General features: G+C 40.4%; 3 protein-coding genes across 11 annotated transcripts; 1 reads left to right on the forward strand and 2 right to left on the reverse strand.

The window, feature by feature from the left end:
• Positions 1-2449: 2449 nt before the first annotated feature.
• LOC115664523 (aminodeoxychorismate synthase, chloroplastic-like) lies at positions 2450-5527 on the reverse strand. 9 transcript variants are annotated; one of them, XM_056318924.1, is made up of 5 exons: positions 5261-5513; positions 3943-4085; positions 3697-3864; positions 3138-3264; positions 2450-2906 (listed from the first exon to the last, which is right to left on the reverse strand). In XM_056318924.1, exons 2-5 carry the CDS (start codon positions 4009-4011, stop codon positions 2506-2508), a joined length of 765 nt encoding a protein of 254 aa, XP_056174899.1. In that variant the 5' UTR covers positions 4012-4085; positions 5261-5513; the 3' UTR covers positions 2450-2505. The 9 variants fall into 9 exon arrangements, with proteins under 9 accessions (XP_056174899.1, XP_056174898.1, XP_056174900.1 ...); XM_056318923.1 differs by having other exon boundaries at positions 3943-4098; XM_056318925.1 differs by having other exon boundaries at positions 5228-5513.
• Positions 5528-12440: 6913 nt separating this feature from the next.
• On the forward strand, positions 12441-12972 carry LOC115667596 (probable glutathione S-transferase parC). Its single transcript, XM_030589154.2, has 2 exons — positions 12441-12497; positions 12601-12972. Exons 1-2 carry the CDS (start codon positions 12441-12443, stop codon positions 12970-12972), a joined length of 429 nt encoding a protein of 142 aa, XP_030445014.2.
• Positions 12973-13484: 512 nt separating this feature from the next.
• On the reverse strand, positions 13485-15050 carry LOC115667597 (probable glutathione S-transferase). The gene is made up of 2 exons (XM_030589155.2): positions 14660-15050; positions 13485-14078 (listed from the first exon to the last, which is right to left on the reverse strand). Exons 1-2 carry the CDS (start codon positions 14972-14974, stop codon positions 13734-13736), a joined length of 660 nt encoding a protein of 219 aa, XP_030445015.1. The 5' UTR covers positions 14975-15050; the 3' UTR covers positions 13485-13733.
• Between the last annotated feature and the right edge of the window lie 735 nt (positions 15051-15785).

Genomic DNA, 15785 nt, shown 5'->3' on the forward strand with positions numbered 1-15785 from the left:
TCATTCGGTTCACATCTTCAGCAGACAAATATAAGCTTTGCCTCTGAAACATCTGTAATTGGATATGTTCCGTTCTTCGCTCGTTGTTTAATCTAAATCTTGCGGCTGACGCACTTTGACTCTTTCTTGACCTGAAACACCTAAAATCTCACAATATACAAATATTGACACGTACATTTACGTTTTATTTTTTCCATAAGTTTTTAAATATGAATAATATCGTAAATTTTGATGGAAAAGTAAAAAGATTTTTGTTTTCGGCTTTTGAAAAGACATAAACAAATGGGCCCTAGTCTCAAGAGATCATGTCAAAAGGTTTGCTATTTCTAGACTTTTTAGATTGGGTTGGGCCGCCCATCACGGGCTGACATACACCAAGTCCCGTGTGAAAAACACAGAGTCTATTTTCGGCCCTTCCAATGCACTTCTACTAGCAAAAGTTTGATACCTATCAAAATAAGCTGGATTGCGAAAATACTCTTTATTGAATCCAACTTGTGGAGGAGTCGATTCGACCTCTTCTTTGCGTTGTTGTTCTCTCCGGTGAGATGAAACACCGATTTCTGGCTTCCTTGCTATGTGTTCGATCGGCATTTTCGGAGGAAAGGGTGGATCTTGGGTGTTTTTTGGTGAAAACTTAAGAGAGTTTAAGAATTTGAGGGCGAAAATGAATGGATTTGGGGGAAATAGTTTGGATTTGAGAAAAATTGAAGGGAAAAGAAAGTGATTTTGGTCTTGGTTTGGAGAAATTTCAAATAAAATCTAAGTGGGTGAGAGGGTGTTAGGACGCTCTAACATTAGGGTTACTCTTTTCATATTGCTGCTCGAGGGAACTTCTTTCTCATCGGGCCTTTCTTGGAGAAACTAACTTGGTCGTATGTGCTTCGCCAACTGCCATTTCACTTTCATCATTCCCTCTACCTTAAAATAGGTACATGCTTCGATATCCTATCGACATCGTTTTTAAAAGTTGTTCTTGGTCCATTTGTCCTCAAATCTAGCCGATGCTATACCGACCATTCGAGGAAAAGGATGATCGTTGACTTCCATTTTTCCTTGTCCTTTGTCATCGATAAACTTAATAATTCCTTACCGAATTGCTTCCTGAATTGTTTTCCTGAAAGCAATGGAATTAACTATGTAATGCCTTCATGAATTGTACCACATGCAATTATTTTGTTTACCAAATCTGTTGAGTCTTGTAATGCAACCTATGGGGATAAATGGGTTGATTTAAAAACTTCGATTAATATTCACGGGATACTACAAGTTGAACTTTAATAGATGCAAGGACAGTTTAATAATGGCAGAAGCAAATGCTTCTATCAGACAGATATTTAGATGAATAAAGAGATAAAAGATATTTTGCAAATAGATTTTATGATGGTATATCTTGTATCAAGTTCAAGTCTGCATCGTACGAAAGTTGATTGATTGATAAAATGTTTTGGAACTCAAGTGATTGATTGATAGTCTTGACACTCAAGTGAACGTGTTTTAGAAGTTATGCACTTAAGTATGCGTCGTACGAAAATTGTGGCACTCGTGATGTCTTTTTCCCTACTTGTGAGCCTCACATAGAGGTAGCCAACAAATTGGTAAATACGCTGAAACTTTTGAATTTCATTTTGAAAAGCAAGAAGATTTTGAGCTTGAGACAGAATTTCTCGAGAAAAATATTTCAATATTTGCAAGGATTGAACATAGATTTTAGAAAATAAGTCCGGAGATCAAATTAGGCTCACATTTTGTCCACTTCATTTTTTACTGTAGATAACCCTTGCTACCTTGAGTTGACCAAATTATGCCTTGCGAGTCCTACTTTAGCTTCACTACAAAAAAATTAGGACTTAGCGACGAATTTTGCCACAAAAAATTTGGCAAAATTCGTCACTAAATGAATTTGGACGAAATTAGCGACGGAAAAAAATGCGTCGCTAATACGCCGTCGCAAATTTTTGCGACGAAAAAAAATTCGTCGCTAATTATTCGTGGCAAAATTCGTCGCTAATTTGCCACAAACTATATTCGTCGCAAAATTCGTTACTAATTTACCACGAACTTTATTCGTCGCTAATTATTCGTCACAAAATTTGTCGCTAATTATTCGTGGCAAAATTCGTCGCTAATTTGCCACGAAATTTTTTGTTTGGATAGTAATTTGCGACAAACTTATTCGTGGCAAAATTCGTCGCTAATTTGTCACAAATTTTTTTTACTTTTGCCATTAACATTATTCATGAACGAATTTAGCGACGATTTTTTTATTAATTCTTCAGTGATGAACTCTGCGACGAATATCGTTTAGGGACGAAATTAGCGACGAAATTTTATTTTTGCAACAAACTTTTGTAATTTATGATCGTACAATAAAATCATTTATTTTATTTTTCGATTTTAAACCTAATTAAAAGCAAAATTAATTTTTGGAATTAATATTTAACATTGATTAAGCACTTAATAACATCAAAATATTATAATAATATGAAAATGAAATACATTCATCTACATTTTCCACAAAAATGACATAAATAAAGAACCAAACTGAAAGGTGCATTCTTCCTCTTCAAGACAGACCTTCTCAATTGAGGAACTATCCAACCAAAAGGTGTTCTCAGCCTTGTTATCAGAAAAAAGTTCACAGAATATGTTCTTGGCTCCACCAAGTCTAGCAGCCAAACCTTCTAACCTTCTCCATGTCAACTTAAGTAGCTTCATGTCGATGGTTGCAGGTGAAGTCCCTAGATTTGACATACCAAGACAGTTCCTCTCGTCCAAATCATACACTGGTCTTCTGCTTCTAGTAACCTCTTGAAGCAAGTGATCGCCATTAATCTCCACAGAGGGAGTATTTGTTAAACGAACTTGTCCTGATATATGATTACCGTGGGGCACCTGGATTCGCGCTAACAAAAGTTTACTGCTCAGAAATAGATACAGTCAACCAAAATGATAATAACAAGTTGTCACTAATAACACTCAAAAACAAAGGCCACAAAAAACTTAAATCTTTCTTATGAACAATGGCAACATATTACATAATAAGTTGTAAAAAAGGGAGTCTTAGACAAACCTTCCCCCAACAACCCAAGGAAAAAGCAAAATATGTACAGTTGCTCGAAATAAGTTGCCCTTACCAGTAAAATGAGCATATCTCCTTCTGAAGAAAGAGGAGCTTGATCTCAACCAATAATCTTCTGTTATTCCCCTAAAATTCTCGAAAATCTGTCTCCCATGACAAGTCGCAACACTCTTTGAGTGAAACTGGAAATCAGAAAGGTCAGTGGTGTGATAAAAAAGACGTAGTACATTTGTAACTTGTACAAGAGAGAACCTAAGAATGAACAACACTACACCTAAAGCATAAAGCACATGTCCTTAGCTTTTGGATGATAAAACCTAAATTTTTCTCCTCCGAGCCTTGGACACCCAAAATAAAAATCCAACTAAAACAAGGATCTGAATTTGAAAACAATCATTCGTTTTGCAAGAAACGACAGCTTCTCAACATCCAGTTCAATGAAAGTCTATATGCATCGCAAGCTAATTGATCTTAATTAATTAGGAAAACATGGACACTAGATGAAAATATGCTTGAGCAGAGGGCCTTGTCTTGCATTGTCCAGAATCCACCTTTAAGTGACTGGTGCAACCAATTCTCTAATCTAGCTGCGACAGATTAAGACCTTGACTTACCTGAACAGTCTGTTCATTGGTTTTAGAATGTGTGTCAAAACGGCTAAGCGTCAAGCCATCTATCCATTTCTTCTTGTGAAGATTAAGTAGCATTTTTTCCTCCAGTTCATTCTTTCTGTAATTGATGGCAATTGAGTAATAGTGTCTGTTCAGCCCATGGATCAATGCCTAAAAATATGAAGTCAACCCCACGAGATAAGATCAAAACTCAATATTCAAAGAGAGCATTATCTGGTCAGCACTCACTTGGATGGACAGTTTGTTGAGATGTCCAAGGTTAGAGGTTGTCTGCCTGGGTTCTTGGCCAAGCATCATGGTTTGTGGGTTGATCAAACGGAAGGCATCAATCACCACCTTCCCTTTGACACTCTAAATGGGATCCACAACAACTGCAACCGCACACTGATTTAAAGCCTCAAAACTCTGATTTTATAAGAACACATCACAAGTATAAAGCAGCCTTGCTAACAATTGGATACAACTGGAAACCTATAACCAATTATAGTCTAGCAAAAAAAAGACATAAGAAACCAATCATACACGAATGCAATAGGCTATGGTCATCAACCAATGGTGAAAATATCTAAAATATCTTGAGTTACAACTCTCCGATTGAATCCCCAAAGCCACAACCTTCAACCAAAACCATCCACACACCACTCCCAATAGAGAAGCTCTTAAGATAATTTAGAGAATAATGCCAGGTATCTAAAGACTAGTAGTCCACTAAATTAGTTCACTGACTGATGCAGCAGAGTTCTACTTAATGTTGAATATGGCCTCCTTGTTCGCAAGCTCAGCTATAGTCTATAACATAACTTAGTAAATCAATTTAGTAGATCATCTTTACAAATTTAATGTTACTCTAATTTGAATAACCTCTCGGCTCTACAGCTCGCCTCCAAAAGAGCAATTTGATATTCTCAGTCCCCCCAAACCCACCAGCAAGTCGAGAGAAAACTTTTAACAATTAAGATGGCTAAGTCACAGTCCGTAGTAACCATCAAACTAAGGGACATATTGTCACCACTGGACATAATTCACACACCCAAAGGAAGTGACTGGCGATGCTGAGCAAAAATAAGTCTGCTAGTATCCCAGATTGCAAAAGACAGACACACACACACACACACACACACACACACACACACACACACAGACAAGAGCAGTGCCAGTGCCACCTAAATGAGCGCATAACAGCAGAACAAATCCAAACCAGAACCCAGAATAGCACAAACACGAACTATCCTACAACTACGTTTTTCCCAACAAAGTCAGCAACTACTCAACTAAAAAAAACCCCCCAAAACCACGAGCCGCCTCAACGATTACGCCCCAATTACCCTAAGACGTCATGACCAAAAACCCAACCAGAAAACAGTGAGCGAATTCAGACCACCACAAACCCAACAGCACACGAGCGAGAAAACGAATAACATCGAACATCAATTCCATGAAACAAGCATCACAAGCCCTCGCGACATAAAATCTACGATTTTTTCCTCACAAAAAATTCAAGCAAACTACAGACCACAAGAGAGGGAGAGGGAGAGGCCCGGGCTACCTGATCCTTGCTAATCTCGCTCGACCAAAATCGAAACCACGGCTCAATTTCCTCCACCTCTAATTTCTCGGGGAGCTCCTCCTTGCCCTCGACGAGGGGAGGAGCCGCCGCCCCTTCGGGCTCCGCGGCCTCTAGGGCTCCGGAGGCCATGGGCGAGGAGGAGTCGCGGGAGGAAGCGCGGGGGGGGTACCGAAAACCCTAGCGAGCGCGAGAGGTTTGGGGGTGTGGGGGAGGGGGAAGAAGGAGAAGGAGAAGGAGAAGCGGAAACAGATCTGATCGAGAGAAACGAAAGAGGGAGAGGCAGGGAAAACAGGGAGCGCGGGGGGAGGGGGGATCTGAGGAATCAGCAGAGAGAGAGAGAGAGAGAGAGAGAGAGAATGGGGGATGAGGGCTGGCAAATTGGAAGTGAGGGCGGGGAACACGGACAAAAACGTTCATCGCTAATTTTTCGTGGCTCGATTTACTTTTTGTAATGTAATTTTACGACGAAATTAGCGACGAATTTTACAACGAAATTAGCGACGGATTATTTTTCGTCATTAATTAGCGACGACAGTTTACATAAACAAATTAGAAAATAAAAAAATTTTGCGACGATAGTAATTCGTCGCTAATTAGCGACGGATTTAGCGACGTCATTTTACATAAACAATTTAGCTACGGATTTAGCGACGAAAATAAAAATTGTCAGCAAAGTGAAGCGAGAGTTTATTTTCATCGCTAAATCCGTGGCTATTTAGCCACGGATTTAGCGACGAAAATAAAAATAGTTGGGAAAATGCCGCAAGAGTTTATTTTCGTCGCTAAATCCGTGGCTAAATAGCCACGGATTTAGCGACGAAAATAAAAATAGTCGGGAAAGTAAAGCAAGAGTTTATTTTCGTCGCTAAATCTGTGGCTAATTAGCCACGGATTTAGCGATGAAAATAAAAATAGTCGGGAAAATGCCGCAAGAGTTTATTTTTGTCGCTAATTCCGTCGCTAATTAGCCACAGATTCAAATCCGTCACTAATTTGCGACGGAATTAGCGACGGCGACGACCTTTCATATTAACAATTCATCAAATAAAAAAAATTTCGACGAATTCAGTTTGTCGCCAATTAGTGACGACCTTTTAACAATTCAACAAATAAAAATGTCGCAAAGGTTGTTGCTAATTTTGTCAATTAGTGACGATCCAAATCCAATGGAAAATAAAATATCGCAAATGTCATCGCACGAATAGTATTTGATTTGTCGCCATTTAGCAACGAATTTTTCGACGACCTATTACATTAACAATAATAACAATAATAATAATCAACAACAACAATAATAATAATTATTATGACAACAACAATAAACACATGTCTCAATAATAATAATAATAATAATAATAATAATTACACATAATTAGTAAAAAGTCTCAAAAATCATAATCATAATCATAATCTTCATCTTCATCTTTATCTTCGTCTTCGTCTTCACCTTCGTCTTCGTCTTGATCTTCAACTTCTTCATGAGCATCATCTTCATCCTCTGTCTCAAAATCAGATTCTGCAACACCTTCTAAATTTGATTCGCGAATTTCAGTTGGATCCACATCTATCATTGCTCCACATGGATCTCATAAAGTTGGAATGTTATATTCCTCAGTTTCAACCGTGTTACAAACTCCCTCTTGTTGATATGCTGTATCCTTCCAATGTTCCTCGATTTTTCTTCGTGCTTTGGTTTTACATACAGCCCACCAATCAGCTTTGTCACGTTTCAAACTAGGATGTGATGCATAATATACTTGAATTGCTTGTTGTGCCAAGACAAATGGTTCATATTTCATATACCTTTTCTTGCGATTTATTTCAACCAAATTAAACTTCGTATGCACCTTCATTCGTCGCAAATTAGCCACAGAAAATTATCCGTCGCAAATTAGCGACGAATTTTTTTTTCGTCGCAAATTAGAGATGAATTTTTTTTTCATCGCAAATTAGCGACGAAAAATTTTTCGTCGCTAATTTTTCGTGACTAATTCCTTGTTTTTTTGTAGTGGTGGTTGATAATGGTCTTAACATCGCCGGAATGAAAACGACTAGAAAACTCGTTTTCTTTCTTCTTTTTTGACTTTGTCATTTCATTGGAGTCCACAAAATCAATCGCCGCCATCGTTACCAACTCCTAAGCGTACCAAGAAGCATCGAGCACAAATGAATAAGACAGATAATGAATGACAACAAAGTCAAGTCCGAGTCTGAGTCCCTGGAGATATTCTTGTTTAAGGATAATGATACGAATGGTCCCTAAATTTTGGCCCAATATGCAATATGATCACTGAATTTTTAATTTATTCAATGTGGTCTCTGAAATATATGACAATGTTCAATGTAGCCCTTCCATTTATTTAAGATCAGAGACAACATTGAATATTTTCATATAATTCAGGGATTAAATTTAATATGTACAAAAAGTTCAGGGACTATATTGAACAAATTAAAAGTTCAGGGATCACATTGAACAAATTAAAAGTTCACGGACCACATTGTACATTAAGCCAAAGTTCATGGACTATTTGTGTCATTTTCCCTCTTGTTTGTGGAAGTACAAGCTTTACTTCGAACTTGTCAAAAATCTCCTTATCTTATGACTTGGTCAGTTTCAGTAAAACTGTACGTTCTTCGCTCATTTATAATGTAATGTGCAGATCTATGAGATTGGGAGACTGAATCATTTTCACCAAAGGAGAAGAACAAGAGGCAGCCAAGAGGGAGCTCATAGATTGCCTCAATGTGTTGGAACGAGAGCTCGATGACAAGCCCTTCTTCTGAGGGGAAACATTGGGGCTTGTCGATATCGCTCTCGTCCCCTTCTATAGCTGGTTCTATGGCTACGAGAAGTGCAGCGGTTTCGGCATCGAGACACAGTGCCCCGAGCTCGTTGCATGGGCCAAGAGGTATTCCTAGAAAGACAGTGTTTCTAAGTCTCTGGCCAACCATGAAAGAGTTCACGGATTCATGTTGGAGCTCAAGAAGAGGTTCGGGGTCGATTAGAAGCAAAAGGACCCAGGTCATTTAGCGGATGTTGGTTTGTGTAAAAAAAAAAAAAGTTCGGAGTAAATATGTCATGACGAGCATAATTTAAAATTTTTCATAAGTTTTTCCCTTCTTATTAAGATAATGTTCGCCTGTTCGGTAAATGATGTATTAAGTTTTACTCGATAATTTCCACAAGTTTCACCTATGTATTAGTGATATCCTTATTAACCAATCCAAATTTAACACATGTAGCAAATATATATTAGTAAGAAGTTTTAGTACATCTAGCATTATTTTTTTCTTCTTAGGAAAAAATCACAAAAAATCTCAAACTATGCTTACTGTGACACATTTACCTTAAACATTTTTCTTGTATTTTACAAAATCCCCCTAACTTATATCTGTGTGATACATTTACCTTCCATTACGTTTTCGTCAAGAAGCACCGTTACAAATCCTATTTTGCCATCTGATCACTATCGTAGCGCCCAAGGCATGTTCTGGGCTGACTACGTTGTCAAGAAGGTATATATGGCCCACATATTTGCATCAAACGATGCTTAATTATCAACGCTCAAGTGTGTAACTTTAGTGCGCCCTCTTTATTTACGTTTTTACTATACTTAACTGATAGTTATCATAACCAAAAGCCGTGACATTTGGAATGGAGTTGTCGCGACCTAAACCTCCCGCGGGTGCACCACCTAAGAGTTCGGTTAATGGATTATTAAACCTATGCCTAACTCGGGCTCTCCTAAGCCCTTACCAATTCGCGACTTAAGATTTAAGTTCTTAACATGCAAATCATTTCAATCAGGAGTCGTCACTAATCTATTTTTTGGTGGGTCGATTAGAAACTCAAATAAAGTATCGGGAGAATTACTTTATTCCTACGAACCAGAGAATATGGATTCGGGGACTTGGTTATACTAGATTTCTCTAATGCCCTTTCGGTACCTTTTCTCTTTTATTTCAAAAAAATATTCGCAGGCAGCTTGGATTGATTTTAAATTACTTCTAACATGTGAGGTGATCACGCGGGTGCGCAACCAATAATATAACACTTGCAAGATAGGGACTTACCTCAGAGCAATGAAAGCATCTGCGATATTAGTTAGAAACTCACATTGACAACCCAAATATGATTTCACTCAAATCTTTTTTTAGGGTTTTCTCTTATTTAAGTGAAAACTAACGTATATGCAATGCATGTAATGCAATTCCTAATTAAATGACCTGAACATGCAGTTTCTAATGACGGGCCAAAATTAATACGCAATTATTCTAGCATGACAAGCACATGTTTATTTTTGGTATTTTTTTCATGAAATTCGGAATTAGAAAATAATGAAAATTTATTATCTAGTGCAAGATATTATCCAATTCATTTTAGGAATTAAACTAGGTCAAATCCTAATTTAAATTGGAATGTTATCCTAACTAGATAAACCCAAAAGCATTCAATCTATTAAAAAAAACTTACTTTGATCCTATCTAATCTTTTTGTATTTTTTTATAGAGAAAAAACCACCAAAAACCCCAAACTATGCTACCTGTGACACATTTACCCTGAACTTTGTTTTGTGACACCAAAAACCCAAAACTATGCTATTTGTGACACATTTACCCCAATGTACTTTAATCCATGGGCATTTTTGTCTTTTTTGCTCTCTTTTTTCCATTCCGGCGAGGGCCGCCCTCACTCGCCCAGGCGAGGCGACCCTTGCCAGACTCAGGAGAGGGCGGCCCTCGCCAGCGTCGGGCGAGGGTTGCCCTCGCCTGAGTTAGGCAAGCGCCTCGCCTGGGCGAGTCAGGGCGGCCCTCTCTCGACTCAGGCGAAGGCCGCCCTCGCTCGCCCAGGCGAGGCGACCCTTGCCAGACTCAGGAGAGAGCGGGCCTCACCAGCGTCGGGCGAGGGTTGCCTCGCCCGAGTCGGGCAAGGGTCGCCTCGCCTAAGCGAGTCGGGGTGGCCTCGCCCGACTCGGCGAGGGTCGCCCTCGCTCGCCCGGCGAGGCGGCCCTCGCCCGACGCCGACGAGGGCGGCCCTCGCCGACGCCGACGAGGGCGGCCTCGCCCGACGCCGGCGAGGGCAACCTCGCTGACGCCGGCGAGGTTGCCCTCGCCGGATCCGGCGAGGGCAGCCCTCGCCCGACGCCAGCGAGGGCCGCCCTCACCGAAAAGGAAAAAAAAAAGAAAAAGCAAAAAAAACGAAAATGCCCATGGACTAAAGTACAATGGGGTAAATGTGTCACAAACAGCATAGTTTGGGGTTTTTGATGTCACAAAAAAACTTCAGGGTAAATATGTCACATGTGACATAGTTTGGGGTTTTTGGTGATCTTTTCCTTTTTTTTATATGGAAAGACAATCAATTCAAATCAAACAAAGATAGAAAGAAATCATATCCACATCAAACACGGCATCGAATCACACAAGATATTATCAATATCCATCTAGTTTTGGAAATAGATTGACAAATCGTATCCCGGGCACGAGGATCGGATTGTCCAAGAATCGCGAATCATATCTCGGGTGGGAGATCGGATTGACGACCATAGCACATTATGAAATTAGGAAATAATTCCTAATTTAAATCTACCTGAGGATTTCATGGATATGAGTATATTCGAAGATTCAAACAATACTGCAACTTCACAAATTAGGCAACAAAATATACGAAAATCGAATTAATGAAGATTCTTACCTAATTCGCAATATCACTTGGATAGCGTTTCCAAATTCCAACTTGACGGGATGGCCCGGATTGCTGTAGCCGACAGTGGTGTTCGCAGTGGTGCTCGATGATCACTGACCAGCTTCACAAATCCAGCAAAAGATAGAAGAGCAAGGCTCTGCCCCTACTGCTGGTATGGCTCGGGTTGAGAGCAGATCACCGGTGAAGTCTTGGGTCGCGGCCAGAGGGGAACACCATCATTAGGTCAGAGAAAACAGCAACGGGGTCGATCGGTGCAGGGCTCACTTCGACCAGGAAGTAGCTCGGATTGGTGCAGGAGCAGCGGAAGTATCGGCCCAGCGACGATGTTACACCGAGCCGTTGAGTGTGTCATATGCGGCTGATCTGGATCGGTGAGGAGGCTCCGTGACAGCTAAGTCAGTGATGACTTAGAGACGTAACTTCGGTGCTGATGGAGGTGACAGCCTCCAAGGCGAAGAAAGCTCGTTCCTTTTGTAGTCGCGCGGGCAGCAATTACAGGAAGAATCCAAGAACTCTACTAGGTGTTCTCTTTCTGCAGAACACGTACTGAACCTCCCCCTTCTTTTTGGTGTTTCTTTGAATGGTCGCGTAAGCTGTGTGGCCTCCCACGAATTTTTTCTTTTTGTATTCTGTGAAGCCCCCTCTAAATTGTGGCCGTGCATTTCAATTTTGTGACCTCCTCAATTGTGAACCTTAACACATCTATTTATAAGAGTTAGCTAAGGTTATCTTGCAAAAGCCAAGATATATTATTTCCTAATTCTGATACTCAACTTAGGCAATTTTCTGATTATTTCCTCTAGCTGAATATTCACAGAATAATATGAATTATCTTTCAAGTATATTATTTAATAATTCGATAATTCAATTATTCCAACTTGCTCTATAATGCAAATTTCGGCCATATATGTATTCAATAGGCTTGGACAAACATTTAATCTTTTGGGCTGAGTCCAATCAATTAAGCTCAAAACCATTCACTTAAGTTCATACCCCACCGGTCCAATGCAAATGTAGCTATATGAGCCTAAATACTAATTCAAATACTCCTAATCTATATGCAATTTAACTAATTTTTTTCTAGGGATTGGAATCGATCCCTAATTTTTATGCAACGAACGATTAACTGGGTCGCTAAAATTTAGGTGTCACCAGGAGTTTAATCATCCAAGGTTGTGTGGCCATTTTACGTACCAGATTTTTAAAGAAAGAACGGACGGACGTAACTTTCATAGCACTGGACTTCTCTTATTCCGCGGGCTGAATTTTATGGCTGTGTTAGTGAGGTCGTGGTTGATAATGGTCTTAACATCACCGTCCGAAAACGACTAGAAAACTCGTGTTTCTTGACTGTCATTTCACTGGAGTACACGAAAATCAATCACCTCCGTCTTTACCAACTCCAAAGGGTACGAAGAAGCATCGAGCACAAATAAATAAGACAGATGAAGAATGAAAACGAAGTCAGGTCCAAAGTCCAAGTCCGTAAAGATATTCCTGTTTATGGAAGTACGAGCTTTACTTCGAATTCACCAAAAAATCTCCTTCTCTTGTGACTTTGTCATTTTCATTAAAACTTTACATGCTTCACTCATGTCGTTGTAATGTGCAGATCTATGATATTGGGAGACGAATAATTTTGACCAACAGAGAAGACCAAGAGGCATCCAAGAGGGAGCTCGTACATTGCCTCAAGGTGTGGGAACGAGAGCTCGGCGACAAGCCCGTCTTCGGAGGGGAAACATCAGGGCTTGTCGATATCGCTCTTGTCCCCTTCTATAGCTGGTTTTATGGCTATCAGAAGAGCGGCGGTTTGAGCATCGAGACACAGTGCCCCAATCTCATTGCGTGGGCCAAGAGGTGTTCCCAGAAAGACAGTGTTTCAAAGTCTCTGGCCGACCACAAAAAAAGTTCACGGATTCATGTTGGAGCTCAAGAAGAGGTTCGGGGTCGATTAGAAGCAAAAGGATCTAAAGTCGTTTAGTGGATGTTGGTCTGTGTTTCAATATTTGATGTGTCGTAAGTTTTCCAAATATAGAATGTACTATAACTCACTGTTTGTTGTGGACGAAGTTGTTGAGGCATAAAAAACACTTGCTTTACATGGCCTAGCCAAACCGATTGGCTTGTCCCATCCTTGGCCCTTGTTTTCTTCTCTAACGGGAAATACAACGACAATGCTCAACTCCTGCCCTCGTAGAGGCGCCGATAAAGGCCGCCCATGGTAGAGCAAGAATCGAGTAGTCCTGAAGAAATGTTTTTCGCCAGGAGCAATTGCAATCAATTCTAAAAGAGAAAGCCTTAGGACCCCCCACAAAATTGAGATTGATCAATATAATTGCTCCCGCATACATAAGGATTCACTCCAACACGATAATCACCGCTGGTGTAGGTACAAATTAGGCTTCACATTTGCATATCTTTTCAGCTTTGACAAGTCCACCCAGTACTTATCCACGTTTTAACTACAACTGAAACTCAAAGGACTAGATCATAAAAGAAACGCTTCGAGCTAACTCATAATCCAAGTAGCTAATCTTTAATTGCACACCAAACACTGCCTCAGAATGAGCAACTCTCTGTTGCCCATCATGATCACCAACATAAGTTTCGAAGGAAGACACAACAAAGTGTCCCCTTTCCCAACACCAGAAATTCAACAACAAGAGAAAGACCTAAACAGCAACTATAACATTAAGACTACAGATAAAGATAAGAAGTACCCACAACGAGTCATCCAGATCTTTACTCAATGCCTAGGGATTTCTTGAGCCGCAAGACTAAGTCGTACACCTTCTGAGGTTCGATGAGAGACTTGGACACGTTCTCTATCTCCAGGCACCTCTTGGTCCACGCTATGAGTTTGGGGCACTCCGCCTCGATGCTGAAGTTTCCGCACGTCTCGTACGCATAGAACCAGGTGTAGAAGGGGACGAACGCTATATCCAGGAATCCTAACTTCTCTCCCCCGTAGAATGGCTTGTCGCCGAGCTCACCTTCCAGTAGCTTCAGGCTGTCAATCAGCTCCTTCTTGGCCGCCTCCTGTTCCTCTCCTTTTGTGGTCCACAACTTCTTCCCCAGGTCATAGAACTGCGAGCATTTTTATAAGACCATTAGAATCACTCGATGTTCAATTTCACTCATCATAAACAGACTAGGCAACCAATTTTCGTGCATTCTTTCCCAGAACATACGATTAAATTTGCTGGAAAACTTCTTCCCGAAAACTCACTTCACCGTGACAAAGAAATCAATTGAATAAACCGCATCCATACCCAGTAGATACATATAAAGAACAATCTGATCGTATAAGCTCAAACGCCCCCCTCCCCTCCATATTTTTGCCCCACCGCTGAAGGCAGAGAGGGTTTAACCAAGCATGCAGCGCTCCCGACTTTCAGAGTCACCACGAGGTCTCACATCGCCAAGAAACATCCGGATTTAAGACTATGGAGAGGACGGCGCACTCAGCAATACTAACAAGCTCGAGATAGGCGACTGCCAGTCTGTATAGGGGTGAAATCATTCACACCCACGATTACCCAGCAAGCGGGTTCGATCCCTACTGTCCACCCAGCATCCGAAATGACCCAGCTAGTCCGATATAGCATGACTCGAAACAAATAGGTACAGCTACGACCATAAAAATCTCAGCTTTGCGAGAATTTTACCTTCTTGTCGATATAATCGGCCCAGAACCTGGCCTGAGCCCTCTGGTAGGGGTCGGAGGGCAGCAGGGGGCACTTGTCGGACCAGGCCTCGTCGATGTAGTGGAGGATGATGAGGGACTCGCAGACGGGCTTGCCGTTGTGGACGAGGACGGGGATCTTCTTGTGGATGGGGTTCATCCGGAGGAGGAGGTCGCTCTTGTTCCTCAGGTCCTCCTCCTTGTACTCGTACTTCACCCCTTTCTCCGCCAGCGCGATCCTGCACCTCATCCCGAACAAACTCGGCCAGAAGTCCAGCAGGATCACCTCGTCCGCCATTTGCTAAATCTCGAGAAGCAGCAGCGCAAATCACACCGATGCACAGGCGCCTCTGGTTAATAAGGCAGACGCCGCACAGTGCTTAGCAAGAAATGGCTGGGGAGAGCGTGGGTACTTATAGGCATGTTCATTGTACGGTAAATGACGGGTTAAATTTTTTAATCGATAATTTCAACAAGTTTCACATATGTGTTACTTTTAGGGTTAATATCACGAAAAATCCTAAACTGTTACATCTCTAATAATTTTACCTCAAATTAATTTTTTGACCACAAGAAACCCCAAACTGATACACCTGTGACAATTTTACCATCAGTTTGTTTTCGTTAAATTTTACTGTCAAATTGCTTTGTTAAATGAATGATACACGGCAGTTGACTGATTGCTAGTTTTATGTTTTACCCTTCGTTTGTCATAGGTGTATCAGTTTGTGATTTTTTGTGGTATTGATTCAATTTAACGGAAACCAACGGATGGTAAATTTGTCACAAATGTATCAGTTTGGGGTTTTTAGTGGTCAAAATATTAGTTAGGGGTAAAATTGTCACATGTGTACCAATTTGGGATTTTTCGTGGTATTAACCCTTACTTTTATTACCAACCAATCAAAATTTAACACATCATCTTGTAGCAAGTATATATTAGGAAGAAGTTTAACTAAAAATTTCAAATAAAGGTCCGAAGTGCTATCATTTTTTTACATAAAGATTTTTTGAGTTTGTTTTTTATGGAAAGAAAAAAACTATAAAAGGAAGAAAAATAAAAAATAAAAAAAAACAAAGAAAGGAGAAAAGGAAAAAAAACAAAAAAA

This window comes from Syzygium oleosum, unplaced genomic scaffold (genome assembly GCF_021117445.2).
Source record: "Syzygium oleosum isolate NSW1041296 unplaced genomic scaffold, Sole_v2.1 Sole_v2.16, whole genome shotgun sequence".
Lineage (NCBI taxonomy): Eukaryota > Viridiplantae > Streptophyta > Magnoliopsida > Myrtales > Myrtaceae > Syzygium > Syzygium oleosum.

Coding starts and splice junctions, on each gene's coding strand:
- LOC115664523 (XM_056318922.1), bottom strand. CDS start 5,410: ATGGCCTCCGGAGCCCTAGAGGCCGCGGAGCCCGAAGGGGCGGCGGCT. Junction 3,865..5,260: donor GCGAGATTAGCAAGGATCAG/GTAGCCCGGGCC, acceptor TCATATTTTTAG/GCATTGATCCATGGGCTGAA. Junction 2,907..3,137: donor GAGATATGCTCATTTTACTG/GTAAGGGCAACT, acceptor AACTTTTGTTAG/CGCGAATCCAGGTGCCCCAC.
- LOC115667596 (XM_030589154.2), top strand. CDS start 12,441: ATGAAAACGAAGTCAGGTCCAAAGTCCAAGTCCGTAAAGATATTCCTG. Junction 12,498..12,600: donor AGATATTCCTGTTTATGGAA/GTACGAGCTTTA, acceptor TGTAATGTGCAG/ATCTATGATATTGGGAGACG.
- LOC115667597 (XM_030589155.2), bottom strand. CDS start 14,974: ATGGCGGACGAGGTGATCCTGCTGGACTTCTGGCCGAGTTTGTTCGGG. Junction 14,079..14,659: donor CCGATTATATCGACAAGAAG/GTAAAATTCTCG, acceptor AAATGCTCGCAG/TTCTATGACCTGGGGAAGAA.